Genomic DNA, 24,307 nt, shown 5'->3' on the forward strand with positions numbered 1-24,307 from the left:
CATTACCCATCATGCTTTTTTCCTGGACTTTGAGTCATTATATCATGACATCTCTGCTCTGCATGAGTCAAGTGATAATAGCATTTATTTGCTTTTCAATTTTTTTGAGGTTTTGAAGATCATTTTTATATCATATTTATATAATAACAGCATAATGCAGATTTTAACATTTGATTGTAAGTGCAAGTGGTGATTGTCAGTGAAAACCTCTGCAATGATGGTAGTGTTGTGGTTTCTTGGACATTGCTAGAGTGGTTGATAGTGTGTTCTGGGTGGTTGCTAGGGTGTTTCTAAGTTGTTCTGGTTATTTTTTTGGTGGGTCCTCACTGTCCCAAGTCAAAAGATCCCACCTAAAGTCTCTTTAACGTTAAGATTTTTAGCTATAGCTGCGTTTCCACTGCAGGAACTTTCCCTAGGGACTTTGGGGTGGTACTCTGCGTGTTTCGACCGCAGGAACCAGGGTCTAAATGAAGTTCTGGGCAAAAATTCCCCCCTCAGAAAGTACCTGCTCGCGAGATAGTTGATTTTTTGACTCCACACAGCATTTTATTTCAACCACCATTTTTAAAAGTCTGTTGCGGTGCGTGCAGTTAGAGATGTTTGCTATTCGAATCAACAATAGAGTTTAAAAAAACGACTGATGGACTGGCGACGAGGTTCAGGCTTTATTAAAGCATATATCACTTATATGTGGAGAACGGAATTCAGCGGGAACTGGAGAGTCGCGCACAGTCTTATGTCACCGTACTTAATCTTCAATTTAGACTGCAATGGAAATGCAGATAGCAACAGGTCTGGGTTTCCAGAGACAAATTGTTCTGGGTAATTTCATTGGAAAAGTGGTTTCTGACTTTGTTTGTCAAGATTTTTTTTTTTTTTACATTTTATAGTCCGTCAGGTGAAATTGTACATCTGATAACTTAAAGGGATAGTTCACCCAAAAATGAAAATTTGATGTTTATCTGCTTAGCCCCAGCGCATCCAAGATGTAGGTAACTTTGTTTCTTCAGTAGAGCAAAAATGATGATTTTTAACTCCAACCGTTTCGGTCTGTCAGTCGTATAATGCATGTCAATGGGAACTCCATCTATAAGAGTCAAAAAAACATGTACATACAAATCCAAATTAAACCCTGCGGCTCGTGAGGACACATTGATGTCCTAAGACATGAAACGATCGGTTTGTGCGAGAAACCGAACAGTATTTATCATTTTTTACCTCTAAAACACCACTGTGTCCCACTACTTGGCATCTGGTGTGTGAGGTCTAAATGCACTCTGACGGCGGAAGTGATCACTCGCACTCATAGACATACATGCAAGAGATCACTTCCGGCATCAGACAGCGTTTTCAGACCTCACCAACAGGATGCTCAAAGCAGTTGGACATAGTGGTGTATTAGAGGTAAAAAATGATAAATACGGTTCGGTTTCTCGCACAAACCGATTGTTTTTGACTCTTATAGATGGAGTTCCCACTGACATGCATTATACGGCTGACAGACGGCAATGGTTGGAGTTAAAAATCATCATTTGTGTTCTACTGAAGAAACAAAGTCACCTACATCTTGGATGCCCTGGGGATAAGCAAATAAACATCAAATTTTCAGTTTTGGGTGAACTGTCCCTTTAAGCAGATTTTTCACTGAAATTACCTGGAACAATTTGTCCCAGGAACCCCCCCAGTCCCAGTGGTTGAATCAAAATGCTGCGTGAACTCAATCAGCATGTTCAATAAGTTCCACCCCCAAAGGTTCCTGAACCTTGAATAAGTACTACCTTCTGAGGTGGAGATTTTTATCCTTTAACCTTCATTTAGACCCTGATCCCTGGGGTCGAAATACACAGAGTACCACCCTAAACTCACTAGTTCCTGGGGAAAGTCCCTGGGTGGAAACGCGGCTTTAGAAAAATAATGACACATCTCTCTTAAACAAACTACACCGTTTGAAATGTCATTAATGTCCACACAACTGGTATGGGATAATTCACTAACCCTAAGTTTGAGTAATGTTGAGAGATGTTAATATTTATAAAGCTATAAATATTAAAAATGATGAAACAAATGTAAAAGTGAGGTCTATATTTGAGGACTTTGAACTCATCAAAAGCATGAGAATACATCATTTGTTACCAAATTAGTCCATCTGAGCTTTACTTTCAACACACCCGTTGAGGTACTACTAGCCCAACACATGGAGATGTAATTTATGAGTGGTGGGTATGATCTGTGAGTTTTGTGTTTGTAAGTTAGAGAAGAGAATGGCAGGCAATTAGACATTGGACAGATTATGGTTGTGTTTTACAACCTACCCTTTGCCTGGAGGCATGGCTCCCTCTCGTACGTCCCAACACGGTGTAACTGGAGCTGTAGAAGTGGAGTGGATGGAGTCTTATCTCCTCCCTCTTTCCTTCAGTGTCAACTTTTTTGCCTCCCTCCTTCACCTGTCTCCCTCCCACTCCTTTACCTGTCTCACCCTCCTTCTCTTTCTGCCTTTTCACTCAGTCTCAGTACAGCCTACTGAGCAGCAGTATGGAACAAGGTTTGGGGAACAGACCAGCGTCTACCAGTCCCTACAGCTCAGAGACCACCTCCAACGTGCCAACGCCGTCACCCTACTCCCAGCCAAACTCGACCTTTGAGGCCATGTCTCCAGCTCCGGCCATCCCCTCCAACACCGACTACCCTGGGCCGCACAACTTCGAGGTCACCTTCCAGCAGTCTAGCACCGCCAAGTCAGCCACATGGACGGTGAGTAGAGCGTCTCTGTTGTGGTGCAACCGTATCACGTGAGGTTCGTTACGAACCCATGCACCCACTCTGCTTTCCCACACTAACTGACGATCTTCATTTCAAAATGCACACAGAACTTTTACTTTTCTTTGGTTGCTTTTGTCCTTTCTTCGCTGTCTGTCTTTGGTGGCTCATCTTCAAGACTCTCATTTTGGCTGCGTTCCCGCTTTGTTCTTCCTTTTTAAATGTGTTTTTAGAACTAAACATCTGTATATGGGTAGATGACATGAAATTTCAAGCAGTGACAGCAGTGTCCTGCTAGTATTCTCCTTATCGCCTGTACTACCAATTAAAAGTTTGGTAATGTTTTTGAAAAAAGTATTTTATGCTCACCAAGGTTGCATTCATTTAATTTAAAAATACAGTAAAAACAGTAATACTGTGAAATAATATTACAATTTACAATAGTTTTTTACATTTTAAAATATATTATTCCAGTCTTTAGTGTCACATGATCCTTTCGAAAATTGTGGAAACTGATGTTTTTCTTTCTTCAGTATTTTTTAATGAACAGAAATAGAAAGTTTAAATAAATCAACAGCATTTATTTAAAATATACAATTTTTAGATCAATTTTGATTAATGCATCCTTGCCAAATAAAAGTATCAATTTATTTTTTTAAATTCTTACTGACCCAAAACTTTTCAACAGTAGTGTATCTTAATTATTTATATAATTAAATATGAAAACTCTTGTCATGCTACATGAGTACTAAAAAAACCTGAAATATATTCCTTCCCTTCAACATCTGGTAAGTTATTTGTCAGCTACCTATAAATGTTTTTTTAATAATAATTTCTCTGTCTCTGTCAAGTTACCTTGATTGTAGTTTTGAAAGTAAACTGCCACAGTCACTTCCCTAATATTCAGCACTTTCTCTGAGAAACAATCATTCAAAAAGTGCAAAACCTTTATATTTAGAGTCAATTTAGTTTGCCTTATCAGAAACACCATGCACTTTTGGAATTCCCTTTTAAATATTTAAATTACAGTTTTTTACAGACGCTAGGACACATTTCTCAATACTTAGGTCACTTTTGCAAAACTCTTCACACAGTGAGCACAACAGAAGTCTATGTGGGCTAAACTGAGGATCAATTATCATTGCTTTGGCACAAAATGCATTCAATGACTACATCTCTCAAATTTCATGAATTCTTTTCTCAGACTCAGACACAACAACTGCCAAAACTCTTTCTACGTACAGGCCAATTTGCACATGCTTACATACTGTTTTCAAAACTGTTAAACTTATGTTCAAAACAATAACATAATACAAAACTGAATAAGACAGAAATTTGTTACATTCCTACAGTAATATTTTAATGAAATATATTTTAAATCTGAAAATTAAATGCTATAAAAACAATTGAATTGTATCTGTATCAGTGGATGGTGTGTATACAAATTCTTGTATTTTGGAATTATACAAAATTATAAAAATAAATAAATGACATAAAATATTGACGAATTCTGCATCATGTCTGATTCATTCCAGTAACATATATTGCAGTGAATTATAAACAGAGATGTGTCCTTGATTTACACAAGAAAACATTGTATAATGCTACATGTTGTTAGTGTTTTTTAGGTCATTGTTTTGTGGGTGACAAAGTGTGTTTGTCGGCTGTCAACCTTTGCTAGTGTTCTGGAAGAATGAGTTGATTTGAGACCTGAATAAAGTGTTTTGGTAGTTGTAGTGCATTTTGAGTGTGAAATGAAATGCTTTGCCAAGATGAAAGTTGGTTAGGAGAACTGTGTGAAGAGTTTTGCAAAAGTGACCTAAGTATTGAGAAATGTGTCCTAGCGTCTGTAAAAAACTGTAAAGAAACATACATTTAAATTCTTTAATGTGTCTGAGTGGATTTTAGAATTTGCTTGAGCTCCAATCAAGTTATTCACAAACTATAAAGATGTATATCATGATACACTACACTGTTACCATTTCCAAGTGGTTCTTCTTGAGTTTTAAGGAGTCTGAAAGAACTTAGGAGCTGAATTTCATCATTTTTTTAATGCTGTTGATACATTTTCCTTGTAAGTGGTCCAGTGGTTGCTCATGCATATTTTGAGTGGTTTCCACAGCATTGCTAAATGGTTCTGGTCGGTTGCTTACAGAATTTTGCATCAAAGTTGTAGGTTTAGCGGTTAGTTCAGATCTTTAGTATGAGAGTATGAGATGGCGCTCATGCTTTTTTTCTTATACATATATTGCATCCACCGAATAAAAGAAATCACAGCAGAGATGCTTGAAATCAGAGCAGTCAGTGTTTTCCCTAAAGTCCAGAGTCGCCATGAAGAAAGGTGCTACATCAGTCTGTCATGAAGGTGATCCTCTGAAACAGGAGATGGGGCTCTTTCTTGTGTCGGTGGCTCTTAGGTTGTTTGTTGGATGAAGTCAAGCGTGAGGCTTGGTCTCTGACTTGATGTGGATGTGTAAGGTGATAGCGGTTCCAGGAAGGTGAGTGCTATGGCCATCACTCAGTGTCTGCCTGTGAAGACTGTCACCTTTGACGCGCCACGTTCCGCTCCATTCTCAAAGACTAGGCCTCTGTGAACAACAATAACATGAGGATAAGCTTTCCAGCACAGATTGCTGTTTACGTTTCAGGATAAGAGAAGCAGGCTTTAAATTTGAGTGCGTTTGACACCTCACTTACCGCCATAGCTAAATAATGATACTGGTACATACTATTAGTCTTGATTTTTTTTTAATATTAAATCTGTGGAACTCTATGGGAATATTCCTTCCCTGTTCAAAAAAGACTTGCCTGTCTTGTTGCGCAAATTCCTGATTGGTCCAGATTACCCATCATACTTCTCTGGACTTTAAGCTATCGCCTCATGTTTTGGAGTGTTACATGTGCATGAATGAAAATATTAATGTTAGCATTTCCAGTCAAAAATTACTTTCCTTTACTTTGCTTTTTAAGTAAATGTATATGTTTATATTTGACATTTCTTCACATCATTAGCTTAACCTTAACCCATTCTAAATCTGGAAGACTTTCTTTCTTCTGTGAAACATAAGATATTTTGATTTAATGTCTCAGTTTTTTTTTTTTTTTTTTTTTTGTCCATACAATTAAGTCAATGATCACCAAAACCACTTGATTGCCAACATTCTGAATTTTGAAAAAAAAATATATTTTGTGTTCCACAGAAAAAAGAAAGTCATGCAGGTTTGAAACATACGGAGCACATGACATGCAATAAAAAAAGTAATTTGTGAATTTACTGATTTGTTCCCTCAATTTATAAATCGTGCACATAAATTGAGGGAACAAAGTAGTAAATCGTACGCATGATTTGGCCTTTTCTGCATGTTGTGTGCGAGGCTCTGTAAAAGAGAGATGAGTATGGAAGCTTGTTTCTGCCAATGAATATAACAATTTAAAAGATAATTGCAACTGTTTATCTCAGAATTCTGACTTTTTTTCTCACAATTGTGAGATATAAACTTGCAATTGTGAGTTATAAAGTCAGAACTGCAAGATATAAACTGATGCATTTTTTTTCTGACTTTGTTTTTGCAATTCTGATTCTGACTTTATAACTCGCAAATGCAAGTTTATATCTCACTATTCTGACTTCTTTTCTCAGAATTGTGAGATATAAACTCGTAATTGCGAGTTATAAGTCCAATTCTGAGGGAAAAAAGACTGACTTTTGATTTGACTCAGTTGTAATTACTTTTTTTATTATTATTCATTGGCGGAAACAAGCTTCCATAGATGAGATTGAGTAAACGATGACAGAATTTCCATTTTTGTGTAACTATCCCTTTAAAAATGCGCTTAATAATTGTATTTATTACTGCAGTAAACAGTTTTACACTTAACAAAATATGGAAAAAAATATTGTAAAATAAATGATGTTTTATTAACAAAGTTCAGGAAGAACACATTCAAATGATCTAACTAATCATCACTCCAGCCAGCAGTCATCAATCAGCAATCAACATGTCTATCCAATCGGCAGGAGTGGAGACCTATATAAATATAATATATATATATATATATATATATAATATACATACAATCGCCTGGTTACTTTCCTAAGAAATACAGGGGGAGTACTCTGGGTTTGGGCCAGATACCGAGCTCGGAGCCCTCTCCTCGGGCAAATACGCATTCTATTACTATCCGATATGCATACTTTTAACTGTCTGATTATTTGTAAGTGTGAACTCGTGAAAGATTACCTGTTACTGGACACTTTGTCTTACAGAATAAATTAACAATGGTTGACTGCAATTAGCTTTTTTTTTTTCTTTCTTTTTTGCGTGATGCTACATGCAAATGATGCTCCTTGCCACTAGTTGTCACTATAAGTCCAAGATGACTGCTGCATGATCCAATGCAACATAAACAAAAAGGTGATGTATTTTTATTTTGCGCTAGCTGCTATGATACACCGAAGCAAATTTGTTGGAGTATTTCATTTTCACTTAGAAATTTCACAAAAAATTACAAGGAAACAACAAGTAACACATGAATTAATATGATTTTTTTTTATGTAGAATGACTGAAACAGCATTTGTAAAACATACTCCAATAATCTTTATTTTATTTACAACTTTAAAAAATCTATTTTTCAGTGCAGTTGTTTGGGATTATATAGTGAAGCAGAAAACAAAGTCAATTACCAATATGCCATTGTTGAAATACCTCATTGTGCCATGATTTATTCATTCTGCAACCCCAAGAGTCCAGTAATAGAAGGGTCATCAAGATAAAGAGAGTACCAGCTGATCATGTGACATCAACCTGTCGGCCTCTATGAGATGACCTGCTACATGTCAAAAATAAAGTACTGATATAACTGGCATCTTCATATCTTGTGAGTGGAGATAATTTTAAACTCATTCATAAAAACTGCAACTGAAAAATACATCTAAAATAGTTATTTTGAGCTTGTTTTATAGCCAGAGATTGTACTAAAAACATTATGTGGCTACTTTAGAGAAATTTGTCTTTCCTTGTTTTGTTGCATACTTATAAACAAACAAGTTTCAAATTTGTGAGCTGTCATTGATGTCTTCACCCCATATACAAATTGAAGGGAGATTTCAAAGGAGTTTCAAATAAAGTTAGAACATTTGCTGCATCCAAAATCACATACTCTCTTGAGTAGGTACTTATTTTGAATAAGTAATTACTTCGTGACTCCTACAAAAGTATGTTCTACAAAGTATGAATGTGTGTAGTATGAATGTAAACCATGTTGTCATTATCATGTGACCTACCAGCTTCAGTTGCGTTGCTTCATTGGCATTCACAAAAATCCTCTCCCGTGGCCTCATGGGATAGTAAAGGGCCCATCAGATGCAGAATCTCGGCAGAAGTAGTAGTTCGCCTGCATACTTTTTGCCTACTATTTTATGAGTACTTATGAGTACTTCAGACTTTTATGAGTGAATTCAGACGTACTTCTTTTGTCACATACTGTTTTTTGCCTGCTATATAGTATAGGGAAGTATGCGATTCCGGATTCAGCCCTAGTATTGTTTTTTCTAGCCAAAGTAACATCTAAAGGCAGTGTTAGGGGAGGAACATTCACATTCTTGCATTTGATTTGACCGAAATATTTACACGATCATGAGTGCAAGATGACTGATCATTATTTTTGGTCTGTTTTCCCGGTTATAAATTTGGGAGTATGTGTCTGCTAAAAGTTAAAATACAAGTTGAATATCTTGTAGAAGTACACTAGCACACTAGTGTGTTGGCTTCAAAGCTAAAATACATACTAAATGCCACAAAGGGTCTTTAAAGCCATATCTGTTCTGAAATATTCTTTACATCAGGGGTCTTCAGCGTTTTTTAGGGCAAGGACCCCTTAGGCGATAAAGACATGGAGCATGGACCCCGATACGAATTGTGTCACAGAGATATATTAAGCATATAGCCTTCGATATTAATAGAAACCAACCATATTATGATAGTTATGTTAAAGTCCACGTGAACAGGAAGTTGCAAACGACTTTTCTCCAGTGCTGTGACGCATTTCCAAGTGAAACGGAATATTGAATAGAGGGCAGAGTTTTATTTTAGCACTCCTCCTCTCCATCTCTCACTCATAGCAGACTAACGGTCGGAGGGGAGTGGTTTAAGTGTTTACAACCCATGCCGTCAAACTGATGTCATTAGAGAAGGGGCACCGTTGCAGAGGGGAGGAGCATTTTCAGATTTTGATTAAATATTACGAAGCCAAACAATTTTTTTGTGTGGATTGACTTTCACGGATGAATTGTTCACCACAAACTAGCAATTTGAGCTAACAAAATAAATAAGGTCAATTTTGATTTCATGTGTACTTTAAGAACTGTGCACGTTATTGTTGTTGCACATGCATCATTGTCTGTATATTACTTTTCATTGTTAAAATTTAGATTTATGCATCATAAAATCACTATTCAGTAGTCGTTCAAAGTTGTTGTAAATCATTTTATGTATTTGCAGTGTCATACATTTTAATTTTACTAGTCAGATGGACAATTAAACATTTACTTGAACTTTAGCTTAAAGTTTACTCACATTTTAATTTTACTGTTTGATGGACGATTAAGAATCTGAGCATCTGAAATTATTTCAGGTTCTCTAGTCAAGTGCGGATGTATTGTGTCAGCAACGGCTCCACCACAACAACAATAGTGATACATTTAGATTATTTACAAGTCATTACTTTTACAAATAACTGGAATGGAATATCAAAAATACATTGATACGAATATTTTTCTATTAATCTATTAGCCTGCATGTACAAGTGTATCTATTTTGACATGCCATATTTTTATCACATGCTAGTTATCATTATGTCAATTGCAGTTTTAAGAGCGAATCCCGCATTTACATGTGATGTCACTTCTAAAATTTTGTAGCGTGTAATCGGCCGTCGGTCCTTAGCAGCATGAACAACAAAGCTTTTATAGAGGGTATGCATCGACGTGACTTTCCCGCCGGAACGCGCTCCCTCAGCTGGACTGAGTGGTAAAAGAACCTGCTGCGACTGGATTTAATAGGGGAAACTGCGAAAACGCGAGTAAAACTAACGATTACACTAAAGGTTGGACTCGAAAGTGTTCCTTATAACATGTCAAATAAACCTAATCCATGGATATTGACATGCAGCCAGGAGTCGTGATTCCTGACATTCATATGTGCCTGATTTCAACGCGGGGGAAATACATAAAGCAAATCTGCCTGTGAATATTTTATATAACTACAAAATATGTGGGTCTAAATCCGAGTAATCACTATATCGTCATATCTTCCAGCCCTAAAACATGTATAGTTTTTGTCAGTGTTTATTTAAAAACACCCAATTTTGCAGAATTTAAGATGGAAAATATTTAGTTGATGAGTTGTCAACACAATATATAACAATACAATATATACGGTATGATTTTACCTCAAAATCCAACAATTTGATAAAAAATGATAACTGCAAATCCATGTTTCTCTGCCTGGAGTCCAGTTGTTTCTGTGAATTGCAGTGATTCATTTGCTTCTTTTTTCTGTAGCTCTTGTGTCAAAGCTATTTGTTCAGTCAGCCGCAAAGCTCTTTCCCGTTTTGGATGCCGCTCAATCTTTTGCCACTCAGCGGGCGTGACCGCAGTCGTAACGGTCGACGGTGACGGCACGTGCATACCCTCTATTCAATGGATAATGTATAGCCTTGAAAGTCACTTACAATCACTAAAAAACTCTCACTCATCCCAGTTCGTGATCTCACAAAGTTCCACTAAATTATTAAATTATTAATTATTGTTTACTAAATTAAACACCTCTGATCACCGTTGCCAAGTCCGCGGTTTTCCGGCTACTTTTAAGTTGTTGCCGCGGGTACATTTTTTTTTTCATGGGTTGATTTCCACCCCCATACATATAATTTTGTTGCTCCAACACCCCAAAACACCCCCCAGACATACAAATTCAGTGCAGAATTCAGTCGCCCAATGGAGAAAATCACATGGGCTACTTTTGTTGCACAGACCTGGCAACCCTGCCAATTGGCAATTACATTAAAACAATCAACAAACATGACTGTGATTGGCTGCATTTCTCAATGCTGCAAAAACAAGTTGCAAATAGAAACATTTGACGCTCTCCAGAGCGCAAACACAAAACAACACTGCATGTTTGCCAAATCTCAAATCTGTTTCACCAGTATGATATTATTACAGTATCAACAGAGGGTGCTCTTGCTTTCGTTTCAGGGTGCTTATTTTAAAATTTAACTTTGTGATGTTTTTTACTGCGGACCCCCGGTTGAAGACCGTTGCTTTACATTTTCATGTAAAGAATATCATAGATTCTAGTTATTGCTTGTAACTTTAGAACATCTACTGAATGTGAATATCCATCACAGGAAGACAAGAAGCTGCTTGCCTTGCTACTTTTTTGCAACAGCTTTCAGTTTCACTCTGCCGCCCACTCTAAAGACCATTAAACTGTTTACTTTATCATCCAAAAGAAACAGAGAAAGGCAAAAATGACTCAGGATTATAGTCATGATATTTAAAATCTCAGTGTAGCCTCAAATTCAGGGAATTTCCAGGTATACAAAGGCTTGCAGGATGAGGATATCTGGGATTAAAGTGTAAGTGGTAAGTGACTCATTGTGCGGTTAACTGAAGGGTTAAAACATGATGCTCTTGGATTTGTGTAGCCTCGGGATGCTTTGGGAGAGGCATGGGGGCATTTTGACTGTAATCTACTTGATCCGCAGTGGGCTTTTCACCGCTACCTGAAACAACATTCCTCATGGATAAACCATTCGTAAATTCTGAGGATTGCACAATCGACTGTCTTAGAATGGTTGGGGTAATGTTTCCTCACTCTTTTGGATCCCTCTGGTTATGATATTTGCCTATAATCATGCTTGTATAAATTGTTTTAATAAAACCGACGATCACGAATTGCGCACGGCCTGCTAAAAAGAGTGTGTGAGTGACATGTATAAATGTAAACATATGCAAAAGGAGGTGCTTTGCAGAATGTCTTGACTGCTCTTTTCCACAGTGGAACTGAATGGGGACCAGTGTCATTTCATTTTTATTCAACAAATTCTTCTGTCCTCTGCTATTTTTGCTGCAGTGCTTCAGTTTCAGCTTCAGTGTTTACATACGAACAGCGGTTCAGTAACAGTTGGCCAATAATGAGCCAAAAAAAGTTGGCCAATAAAATAGCGTAGTAGTATGACAGAGGACAGATGAATTTGTTGAATAAAAATGAAAATATAAAATAAATGCTAATATATTTATAACATAAATAATATTAAAAAAAGTTATTTTTGTTTTGTTTTTGCGCAAAAAAAGTATTCTCGTCGCTTCAGAACATTAAGGTTGAACCACTGCAGTTAGTACCTTTCTGGACCTCAAAATGTGCAATGTCGTTGCTGCCTATGTGTGAATCAGATGCCCTCAGATTTCATCAAAAATATCTTAATTTGTGTTCCGAACATAAACTAAGGTCTTACGGGTTTGGGATTACATGAGGGTGAGTAATTAATGACAGAAATTTCATTTTTGGGTGAGCTAACACTCTAAATGAGTGTTTAAGTGGCATGTATAAATGTAAAATGTATAAATATGCAAAAGGAGATGCTTTGCAGAATGGTGTTATTTTAGAATTATTTATATAGTACTGTATTATTTATATTATAAATATATTAGCTTGTATTTTATATTTTCAGTTTTAATTTTTACATTTTGTTTTTTAAGTTTTAGTAATTTTGTTAAGTGCTTTTATCAAATTTATTTCTGTTTAAATATTTCAGTTTAACTTAGTTTATTTCACTTTTAGTTTTAGTAATTTCAGTACTTTTGTATATATATATATATATATATATATATATATATATAATATAACTTAAGCAAAAATGTGAAATATATATATATATTTTTTTTATTTATTTATTTTTTTTTTTTGCGAAAAAGGATTTTTAATAGTTTTTGTTTAAAAAATAAAACAAAACAAACAAAAAAACCCTTAAATTTATTCCATACGACTTTTGCACAATATTCAAAGTCTTCTGAAGTCGTACAATAATTTTGTGTGAGAATTGACCAGAACTTTTAGTCTTTAGTCCTTGAACACATTCCTGTCGGCACATCAAGACATGTTACACCAGGTTTGACATCGGATCGGGAGATTTTTAGGGAATAACAAATGAAATTCATCACACAGAGATCACATGATCACTTGACATATGACATGACTATTTATGATTCTATTTCATGAAACCCCCCTCATTTTAATGAAAAACAGCAGACAAGATATTAAGCAAAATAACTACTTTTGTGTTGAATGGAAAAGAATAATTTGGGTTTGGAACAATTTGTGTGTGAATAATTGAGAGTGTGAAAGAAAAAAAAAAACATTCAAACACTTTTCTCCTCACCATTCCCTACCTGTTTTAGTAATAATGAAAGAGATCGAAGACAGTCAAGCTCAGAATGGACCTGTGTAACACTCAGATTGGTGTAGAGTTCAGAGACCACGTCCCTGTCCTTGGTTCTGAACCCCTTCCGTTCATTCAGCTGTGTGCGTTTCTTAAAGGACTTTGTGCGAGCTCCTAAAGGTTTTTTCATGCTGAGAAGGTTTTGTTAAGGTCATTTCATGTTATCTTTCTAAATCATGTCTGTTTCTGCCTGGGCTTTTGCCTCTGTCTTTTTAGGCCCCAATTATAGCATGATATCACCGAGTGAATCATAAAAACAAATTGTGTGTTAGAGATAACTGTTTAAAAGCTCACTCTCAAACGCACATTATAGGCTTAAAGCATGAGCTGTCATAAGGGATGAAAATGAGTTCTGACACCTCAGCTTTTCCAATAAAGACCCCAACACTTTTTTTTTCATTGTTGGCATATAAGTAGGGCAAGTCTGAGCACGTTTTTGCTTCTGGAGTATTTGAGGCTGCTCTTCTTAGCTTTTACCCTCATAGCCAGCTAGCGGGTCTAAACACGCCCCAAAGCCAGCGCATCCTTTCCTCTCCAAATGACAAAACCTAACAGCACACACAAATGATGAGATTTCCTACAAATGCGCACACGCATTACATGCATTTTCAGATGTGAAATAAGGTTAGCCCATCATTCTTCTAGTTCGGTTTTGCCTTATTCGAAATGAAACTAAAGTGATAGTTCAGCTAAATATGAAAAATCATGCTTTCATGTTATTCCAAACCACATGACTTTTTTTTTTTCTTTTTTTTTTTTCTTGCACAGAACACAAAAAGAGAAATTTAGGAGATTTTTCCATACAGTGAAAGTGAATGGGAACTAGCTGTTCACTTTCATTGCATGTAAATGTGCATCTTGGACATTCAAAGGCTAAATCTGTCAGTAGCATCATCCACAATATATATATTTCTTACTTTTACAAATTTATTTTAACATAAATATTTTAATTGAACCTAAAAATTTGCGCAAAAATGTTTTTTCGACTACCCAGTTTCTGAATTCAGAGATCTGACATAAAACATGCAAAAACAAAATGGTTCACCCTTTAAATTATGATCTGGGTTCTTAAAAGGATAGTTCACCCAAAAATGAAAATACTGTCATCATTTACTCAACCTCAAGTTGTTCCAAACCTGTATGAATTTCTTTCTTCTGATGAACACAAAGAAGATATTTTGAAGAATGTTGGTAACCAGACAGTTGATGGACCCCATTGACTTCCATAGTATTTTTTTCCATGCTATGGAAGTCAGTGGCTACCGTCAACTCTTTGGTTACAGAAGAAAGAAATTCATACAGGTTTGGAACAACTTGATGGGGAATAAATGCTGACAGAATGTTCATTTTTGGGTGAACTATCCCTTTAAGTTGAATATTTGAACAAAACAAGAATTGTATTAAGAAAAAAAGGTCTGCCCCTCCCTGTAAAGAATACCTGTTTCCACATGTCAGCAAACAGCAGCCAACTCCAAAGTAAGGCCCTCCAAAAATATGGAAATGAGTTATGTGCTGAGCTCAGACGAGGCTCAAATGGACGTAAAGTGAATCTGAAAAACTTGAGAATAAATGTGATTGGCGTGCTGTAAAAATGCCAGGTATTAGTTTTGATGTGAACTGGAGGTGATTTTCTTAAAAGGGCCTTTTCTTCCAGGAACATCTGAATTATGTTATAACTGCTTTTGTACAATGAAAGTCAATGGGGTCAAAAACTTCAGAGCCCTGCACATGACATGCAGACAAATACAAATATATCATGGCCACAAATTAAGAATTATTAATTCATTTATTAATTCATTCCCTCAATTTAGTAATTCATCTCCTCATTTGATTTAACTTAAAAAAGGGAACAAATTCTTAATTCGTGGCTACGATTGAACTAAAATGAGGGAATGAATTCTTAATTCTTACAAAAAATATTTTCCAACATGTCATGTGCATGCAGGGAAACGTAGGAAACAACATTGGATATTTAAAAAATATATATTTTCTATTGTGATACATAGAAGAAAGTCTTATAGGTTTGGAACGACATGAGGGCAAATAAATTATGACAGAATTTTTTTTTTTTTTTTAATGATGTATGGTTTTTCTTGCTCATGTAAGTCTTTATTACTATTTCATTTTATAATAGCACTCCACAAATTAAGAAATTTTCTTCATTTGTGGAGTGCAACTATTTCTCCCAAGTGTGTCCTTGGAGGGACAGTGGAGCAGTATGTGATGCTGGCTGCAATTTCACAGCCGTTAGCATAGGCAGCACATTTGTGAATTTATTGACGGAGATGGGGAGTTGGCTGAATTTGCGGGTGGCATGCTGAAACATGTCCATCAGGCTGTCAGACTCGTCATTATCACTTAGGCCGCCAAGCTTGCCCGAACGTGCGCCTTTCCAATGCTCACCTTCCTCCAGCCCATCATCTTATTCTACCTTACAACACTTACACCGTGTCTACACTGCAGGCGAGCGATGCAGCGCTGCCATTATAATCAAGCAAGCTGTCTACAAAGTGCACATTTCATGCTTTGTTTCATGTGCTTACAGTGCAAATGGCTTTGTGTGTTTTTGTTTGCTTGCAGTGTAGATGGGCTTTATGCATGTAATGCTTAGCCTTTGTTTCTTCTTCAAATTAATAACTGGGTCATTCTACAGAAACGTCCACTTTTGGTAGGACAAAATGTCTTAAAATGTATTTCTTTTTCTAACATTTAAACTTAGACCACATTATTATATTACACTTTGACTTTATGAATACACATAAATGACAGCTTAATGATTTTTTAATTTTTTTGTACATTTATTTAAAGACTGCATGTCCCCTTTTTTGTCAATGGTGTTACCTTACTTCTCTGGCATTTTTAAACAATTTTATGAAATATTATTTCTCATTTTTTTTCAGCACATGCAGTCAGAGTTACAGAATAATAATGATAATGCAAAAAATAAAGAGATTATGTGTTTTTTATTTTAATCAGGTTAGTTAAAAGTGTGATTGAATGATAATAATTCAATTTCGCAACCATGTATTTGCTATAACAATGAAAACTTTGGAAAAACAGTTATGAAAAGTAATGATGCAATCCTTTAAATCTTAATTCTTGAGTGTAGCAGAATTCAATGGATGTAAAATTATTATCATGTCACATATGACACATTTTATTTAATGTGGCAGACAAAAAACAGTAACACCAGTGACAAAATGAATCTCCAGTGACGTATACATAAGATCAAAGATCCTTATTCTTCAACTAGAATTAAGTAGATTGGACTAAATTTTTACATTTGGTGTACAATAAAAGACTTATCTTTGACACTTAGTGAAAACAGTCAGAAAAAGATCATAAACAACATTTTAAAACTGTCTGTAAAATACGCTGTCTGTAAAGTCGCTGCACTGAATTTAGCCAAATACCCTTAATTTAGCCATATCTGACCAGAGGAGGATTAACAATGAGAAAGAAAAGTTATAATCATGTAATCTTAGTGCTATTTTATGCAAAAGAACTAAATGAATAGCTTTAAATAAAGTTTATCTATAAATGGGTAACACCAGTGACGGTAACACCAGTGACAATTTCATAAAAAGGTAACACCAGTGACAGTAACACCAGTGACAATTTTCATGAAAAATGCATTTTACAAAATGGCTGCTGCAAGGTGTCAACCCACATGTTGTCAATCATGATATATTTACTAAATCAAGTAGTTTAATCCATTTGTATTCTAGTTTTTTATAATTCCCTAGCAATAAAGTAGGTCACACCAGTGACTTCAACTAAAAGCTTCGTATGAAATTATGATTTTCTAATTAAAATTTCTGATAATCTGAAAATTTATTTTAATTTAATTTAATTTCCATTTGCCTTTCTTCATTGATCTTCAGGAAACAGGAAGAAGGAAGTCAAGTGATGCCATCAGTGTGATTTTTTTCTTTCAAAATAAGAGATTTTTTTTAAAGGTAACACCAGTGACACAACACCAGGGGACCACTACATTCATGATATATTTTATAATATTTATTTGGCATTTGGTTTTTTTATGTTATTTACATTATATATTTGATAGGTATGCATACATTATTGAAATTAAAATGGTAGAAAAACCTGTTTGTGAGCTCAAAATAAAGTACTTTCCCTCTGTACATGACTGTGGGGACGAGCACTTCTGTGGTGCTTGGAATTTTTAGAATTAATTAAAAAACAAATATTGGCACATTGATGGCTCAAGAAGGTTTAATTGTTCAAATAACGTATTGTTTCATATTAAAATATAAAAAAATTGTAATCCTAAAGTGTTTTTCAAGTGTAATATTTCTGTAAAGTCTAGGGACAGAAAAGTGGACGTTTCTGTAGAATGACCCAACTATTATATTATATTATATCATATTTTTTAATAAAAGTTCTTCAGGGATTGTTTGCAGCATCATAGGGGCCTAGAGGGGCTATATGGTTATCACGACATCAAGTATAGTACTTTGTAAGAATGTTTTTTTTTTTTTTTTTTTTTTTTGTGGAAAAAGGTTTTTGAAAATGATCATGAAACCCAAAGCTGTTTTTAAAAGCAACAATTTTTTAAAAGCAACCAAAAAGGTTGGGTTCTGACCATCTGATGCCATATACTCTTAAAAATAAAGGTTCCTTATTGTCATATGATTCCTTGAAGAGCCTTTAAAGGTGCATAATGTAAGAATTTTGCTGTAAAATATCCAAAAAACACTAGGCCAGTGTTATATATTTTGTTCACTTGAGTACTTACAATATCCCAAGTGTTTGCAATTATTTGTAAATCATGAGAAAATTGCAATTTTAACCAAGGCTCCGGGACGTGTGAGGAGTCGCCGGTCAATTGCGTCATACCCGTGTTACCCTCGGTTTCCGGTTTATTTTGTAGAAACCATGGAAACACCAAAAAAAAAAAAAATAAAATCATCTAAAAATAATCTGTACAACCAAGCGTGGTAATATGTAACATATACAAGATGGTGCTACATTAAGCCAATGTCGGCTGACTCCCAGGGGTGGAAAAAACCCCCTAGGAGAAAAACCCAGCATGCTAGCACTGGGAAAAAAGTCCTAGGAGGGAAAAAACCCCTTGGAAGATATATATAATATATGTAAATGGATATGGAGATCAAAATCTGAATTATACATTTTTATTAAAGAGATTAAAAATAGATTATATATAAATATATGTAAGCGGATACGGGGATTAAAAATCTGAATTATAGATGCAGCCAGAACTGGGTCTGTAGGCCCATTGTCTCCTGGGCTACGTTGTAGTCAGGTCCAGACACAGGTTCTCCATCTGATCTGGATACGGCCTGAATCCAGCACCCGGCACACCTCAGGATAAGCAGAGAGACATCAGTGTCGACTCCGGTTTGAACAATGTAACGCTTAACACCGTTACTGACAATCCTCATTTTGTAACTTCATAATGTAACTTCAAGAATGAGTAGCAATTCAAGAACAGTGGTTCTTGACAAGAAGTCTGTTTTTTGAAGATGTGGATGTTTTTCTCACTAAGAAAAAAAAATGGTTCTTTTAGAAACTGTTCACTAAAAGGTTCTTTTGGGAACCCAGTCTGGTTCTTCTGTGGCATTGTTGTGAAACCCCCATTTTGGAACCTTTATTTTTAGGAGTGTAGGAACATCATTAATGGAGCTCTTCTTGTTCCACTTTCAGTTGTCAGTATAAACACATTAATGCTCTTATCTTTCAATCAGTCAGTTTTTTAATTATTTAACCTTCTTTCAACCCAACAATCATTTCAGCTAAATTCAACTGAATGTTAAAAGGTGCATATAAAAAAGAATATGGCTTAAGTGTAAAACAGTGGCAAGATGATGTGAATAAGGGGGTGCGTGTTACATGGGCGTGTTGAGACGTCTCCCTGTGCTCACATGTCTGCACCCAATGATTTATGTGGCTCTCTTGTGTGTGTGTATGTGTGTTTATGAAAGACTGTGTTTGTTACTCATTTACATAATCTCTCAGTGAAAGTGTGTGAAGATGTTGTGCTGGTGTTCTTATAGTAAAATAACTGCAAAGTTAAACAATACTACACAGAAAAGAGACTATTGCACCACTTTTTGAGGTGTTTTTGTTGTTTTTATGGAAATTGGAGATGAAGGAATAGGCCTGAATGCTGAAACAGTCATAATGATAATATGCCACAAATTATTATATGTTTGCTAGGGTGTTCTGGATGCTTGCTTACCCAAGTCAAATCTCTACGATAGTCTCACCCCCTAAATATGCCTTGCATCACTTTGATTTTATTACGATATTAACTCAAATATTATGAAATTATCAATTTATCATTCAATATATGAAATTGGCAGATCTGGGCTGAACTGGACTTTGTAGGCAGTATTGAATTTCCAATAGAATTATGCTAATCTTTCTCTGCTAAAGTTTCTCTAGCAGTATATTAGAAAGTGAGTAAGAAATATAAATATATATAAATATTTCTTTTGTCTTTATTTTCTTTCTAGTTTCTTTTTGTCACAATTTATCGGGGGGGGGGGGGGGGGATTTATAGGCTTGTTTGATTACTTACTACTAAATCAATTCCTAACAATTATTTTTAACATATTTCTTATTACTATTTTGGCTTTACAGTGTGGTTTCTGTTTAATTCTGAAATTAGTGATAGGTTTTATGACCAGATCAGATGTTGTTTGTACTATTTACATTACACAACTGATTAACATAGAGCTCAATAAACCAAAGCTTTCATAAGCTTTAGTTTATGGGAAACATTTATGATTTTATAGAGTATGATTGATTGCAACATCAGTAGCATTCAGCAAACAGTGTTCATCACATCGATTCTGTTGCTGCACCTGGTGTACAATATCCCTTTCATAAAATCTGAATCACATTAATACAAGTCCACACAAAGCAGTCCTGTACATTTGGTTTTTGAGGGAATATTTGGGATGTCTTTATAGGTTTAAACAAGCTCTGACATGTGCCTTGTATGTGTGTGTGTGTGTGTGTGTGTGTGTGTGTGTGTGTGTGTGTGTGTGTGTGTGTGTGTGTGTGTGTGTGTGTGTGTGTGTGTGTGTGTGTGTGTGTGTGTGAGAAAGAGCTTGTCCGATGATGATGAATTTGTCTTCATTTATAAAGAAGGAAACTTATCTCATTTTGCCATAACAGACCCTAGTAGTTTTCATAAAAATGTGCAATTATAACATTTTGTCTTGGTTTCACTGTGTAAGCCATATTGATTCAAATGCTTATGCATAAACGATTGTTTTTCTATTTTTTTCTGCAGTACTCTCCATTGCTCAAGAAACTGTACTGTCAGATCGCCAAGACCTGTCCGATTCAGATCAAACTGGCTTCGTCGCCCCCAAATGGCAGCGTGATACGAGCCATGCCCATCTACAAGAAGGCTGAACACGTCACAGAGGTGGTCAAACGGTGTCCTAACCATGAACTTGGACGGGACTTCAACGAAAGTTTGTAAACTTCATTCTTGTTTGATATTGTGATGTTTCATTGTCTGAATGCAGCAACTTTTTCTGTTGTTTGACTGTTCATGTTAATGGGAAAAAATGTCAAATTAAACATGCTTTCTTTCTCTATATGATGTGACAACAGATTTATAAGTGAAAATGGACCATATTGGTTAACAAAGCCATTTGAACATATTATTATCATTATTCACTCTACTATACAGGGCCTAAAATTAATGCTCGCCAAGCATCAAATGCGAGTAAATATCGGTGATGGCGAGTATATGACACGGTGTCAATCAGCAGTTTGGCCGGTAACATTTTTATGGATTCAATGCAATGTTGTGAGAACATGAAAATGAACAAACATGAACAACACTCAGGACAGATGACAGGGCCAGTGCTGCAATGTCACGAAAGCGCAAGAAGACATGAAAGGGAACTCAATATTTCATTTACTTTAGATTAGATCACTTTCAAATGAAAATTCCCCAAGCTTTACTCAACCTCAAGCCATCCTAGGTGTATATGACTTCTTTTTTCTGATGAACACAGTTTGAGAAATATTAATAAATATCCTGAGGCATCCGAGCTTTATAATGGCAGTAAGCATTACCCAAACAACTATGAGCTGAAGAAAGTGTCTCCATCCACATCTATCATAAACATATTCCACACGGCTCCGGGGGTTTAATAAAGGCCTTCTGAAGCGAAGCGATGTGTTTGTGTAAAAATATATCCATATTTAACAAGTTATGAAGTAAAATATCTAGCTTCCGCTAGACCAATTTCCGTATTCTACTCACGAAGAAAGTGTAAAACTCTTGCATTTCAAAAAGCTTACGCTACATCCTACGCCTTCCCTTCCCAACTTACGGAAAAAGTGTAACTGATGCAACGACAGTTTACACTTTCTTTGTAACTTGAATACAGAAGCCGATCTGGCGGAAACTAGATATGTGTGTGGGTTTACTAGATATGTATATGTGTTTACTTCATAACTTGTTAAATATAGATAAATTTTTTTTTGACAAAAATGCATTGCTTCGCTTCAGAAGGCCTTTATTAACCCCCCCGGAGCCATGTGGAATATGTTTATGATGGATGGATGTGGATGGAGACACTTTCTTCAGCTCATACTCTTTTGGTAACACTTACTGCCATTATAAAGCTTGGACGCATCAGGATATTTATTAATATAACTCTGATTGTGTTCATCAGAAAGAAGAAAGTCATACACACCTAGGATGGCTTGAGGGTGAGTAAAGCTTGGGGTGATTTTCATTTAAAGTGAACTAATCCTTTAATTTTAATCAAACAACAAAAGACAAAGAAAACTCACTCAATGCTTTTGACTGAATAACTTTTGTAACTTTAATAAGGATTAATGTAGTTGTTTCATTGCTGGTAAATAATATTTAAGCTCTCATCATTTTCTTCCTGATATGTAATTCCAAAGATTGTCAAACACAAACAGAAATATTCCTCTGTTCCTTCCTCCTCTAATTCAGGAGCTTTCTTTTCCTGCTCTCTGTCCAGGTCAGACGGCTCCTGCCAGTCACTTGATACGGGTGGAGGGCAATAATTTGAGTCAGTATGTGGACGACCCTGTGACAGGACGACAGAGTGTTCTAGTTCCATATGAGTCTCCACAGGTTAGTGGAAGAGTTGCTTTCTACAGTGTCTTTTACAGCACAATGTTTCACAATTCTCAAACCTACTCAGAACACATTAGTAACACAAAACAACACCCTGGCAACCAGGGTGAATCGCTCACATTTTCATCAAAAGATGTAAAAATGCATATTGTTACTCACACTTACTTTTGTGAAAAACAAGTAGCATTCTTTTAAAAAGAGTACTTATACAGAAATAAGATACTTTAAAATAATATACTTAAGTGTGATATAATTGCAATTATTTGTTAATTGTTATTTGCAATTAAATGAATGTAATTTAGTTTAAAATGATATTAAATGCAGTTAGTTGAACTTAAGAGTGTCGTTTTTGACCCATTAAGAAGGACTTAAGTACATCTTTATATATTACTTCATAATAATTTCTATTATATTTGAAATATAGTTAGAGTTTACTGCAGAATGTACTGACAAGCATTTATGGAAAACTAAAATATATTATTTGTGTATTTATGTATTTAAATATATTTGAATTAACAAATTTGCAATGATGAAGTTGCAATTTAGCATTTTTAAAATATATTAACTTTAAAGGGGACCTATTATGCCACATTTTACAAGATGTAAAATAAGTCTGCCTAAGAGGGCGGAGCTTCAAGAGCTGATTCTCTGGTGTCAGGAGTCAGTCAGGACGCACTATAATGTCAGAAACTGCAAATATATGCTGCATAGAGATAGAACAGGTATAGTTTTGTTTAATTACAGTTATAACTTATATTGTCGTCTTGTTTATATCCACTATATTACTACAAGCTAGGGCTGGGCGATATATCGCATGCGATTGTCACGCGCATTTCGTCAGTAAAGCCGGTTCCCTGATTACCGCTAAATCACCATCACCTGCTTTCAAATGGAGCGGCATTTAATAGACAGAGCAGTAGTTCACTGACAAGCTACGCAATATCGCATTCGTTATCGCAGATGAATCGCCTTCGATAATGAACGCGATATTGCATATTGGCTCTGTCTATTAAATGCCGCTCCATTTGAAAGCAGGTGATGGCGATTTAGCGGTAATCAGGGAACCGGCGTGACAATCGCATGCGATATATCGCCCAGCCCTACTACAAGCCTGATTATCGATGAGCTTTATAATGTTTATTGTACTTCACACAAATAAGAAGCGTCCGTTTTCACTTTAGAAAATCACTGTAAGAGCTTAATAAAACACAGTGCAAGTATGCATTAAAATATTATCCATAAACTCTCTCTCCCTTGCATTATCATCAACATACACAGCGAAGTACACAGAAACACTCGTTACAACTAACAGTAAACATATATATAAAGACCTTATGCCTTTTTTGGTGGTGCTTAATAAACTGGTAAACTTACAACCGTAAATCAACTCCGATGAACTGTAATAAAGTGCTCTCACCTTCAATACTGCCGTATTCAGTAACACTTTGGAGACTGTAAGCTGGATCATGAACAGTTTGTACTGATCTATACTTGAGTAACAACTTTTTAGCACAACCTCTATTTTGTATTGTCCCTTTGTAATGACATTCGTTCACAAAGCAGTCCGGTGTGAAATGATTCGTGCAGACATAAACGAATTTTGGTAGAGTTGAGGGAGCATTTTCTTCGAAAACAAAATTAATCCACCTCATCTTCAGCGGCTCAGATTTAGGGAGTAAATGGAGAGAGATATGTGGATTAATCCATCCAGCTACAGAACACCTAAAACGCTTGGGAGACATTCTCATCAGTGCAGCAATGACGGACTGTACAACTCGCTGTGAACTCACTCAGGGCGGTTCTATGTTAAAACGACAGTGTCTGTCAACATTCGTGGGGAGGGCCTGTGGCTAATGTGATGTCACACTGCCAGGAACCTGCAAACGTCTTGTTCTGAGACATTGCTTATGATTTTTGGGGAT

The 24,307-nt window shown here is 35.8% G+C and overlaps 1 protein-coding gene across 1 annotated transcript in view; it reads left to right on the plus strand.

Moving 5' to 3' along the window:
• Positions 1-24,307, plus strand: part of tp73 (tumor protein p73) — a 49,370-nt gene that overhangs the window by 9,746 nt on the left and 15,317 nt on the right. Inside the window, exons 4-6 of the mRNA XM_067395378.1 lie at positions 2,506-2,751; positions 20,544-20,730; positions 22,267-22,382. Coding sequence (XP_067251479.1) covers positions 2,506-2,751; positions 20,544-20,730; positions 22,267-22,382 — 549 coding nt within the window. The remainder of the gene's footprint in view (positions 1-2,505; positions 2,752-20,543; positions 20,731-22,266; positions 22,383-24,307) is intronic.

Source organism: Chanodichthys erythropterus, chromosome 9 (assembly GCF_024489055.1).
Source record: "Chanodichthys erythropterus isolate Z2021 chromosome 9, ASM2448905v1, whole genome shotgun sequence".
In the NCBI taxonomy this organism is placed as follows: domain Eukaryota; kingdom Metazoa; phylum Chordata; class Actinopteri; order Cypriniformes; family Xenocyprididae; genus Chanodichthys; species Chanodichthys erythropterus.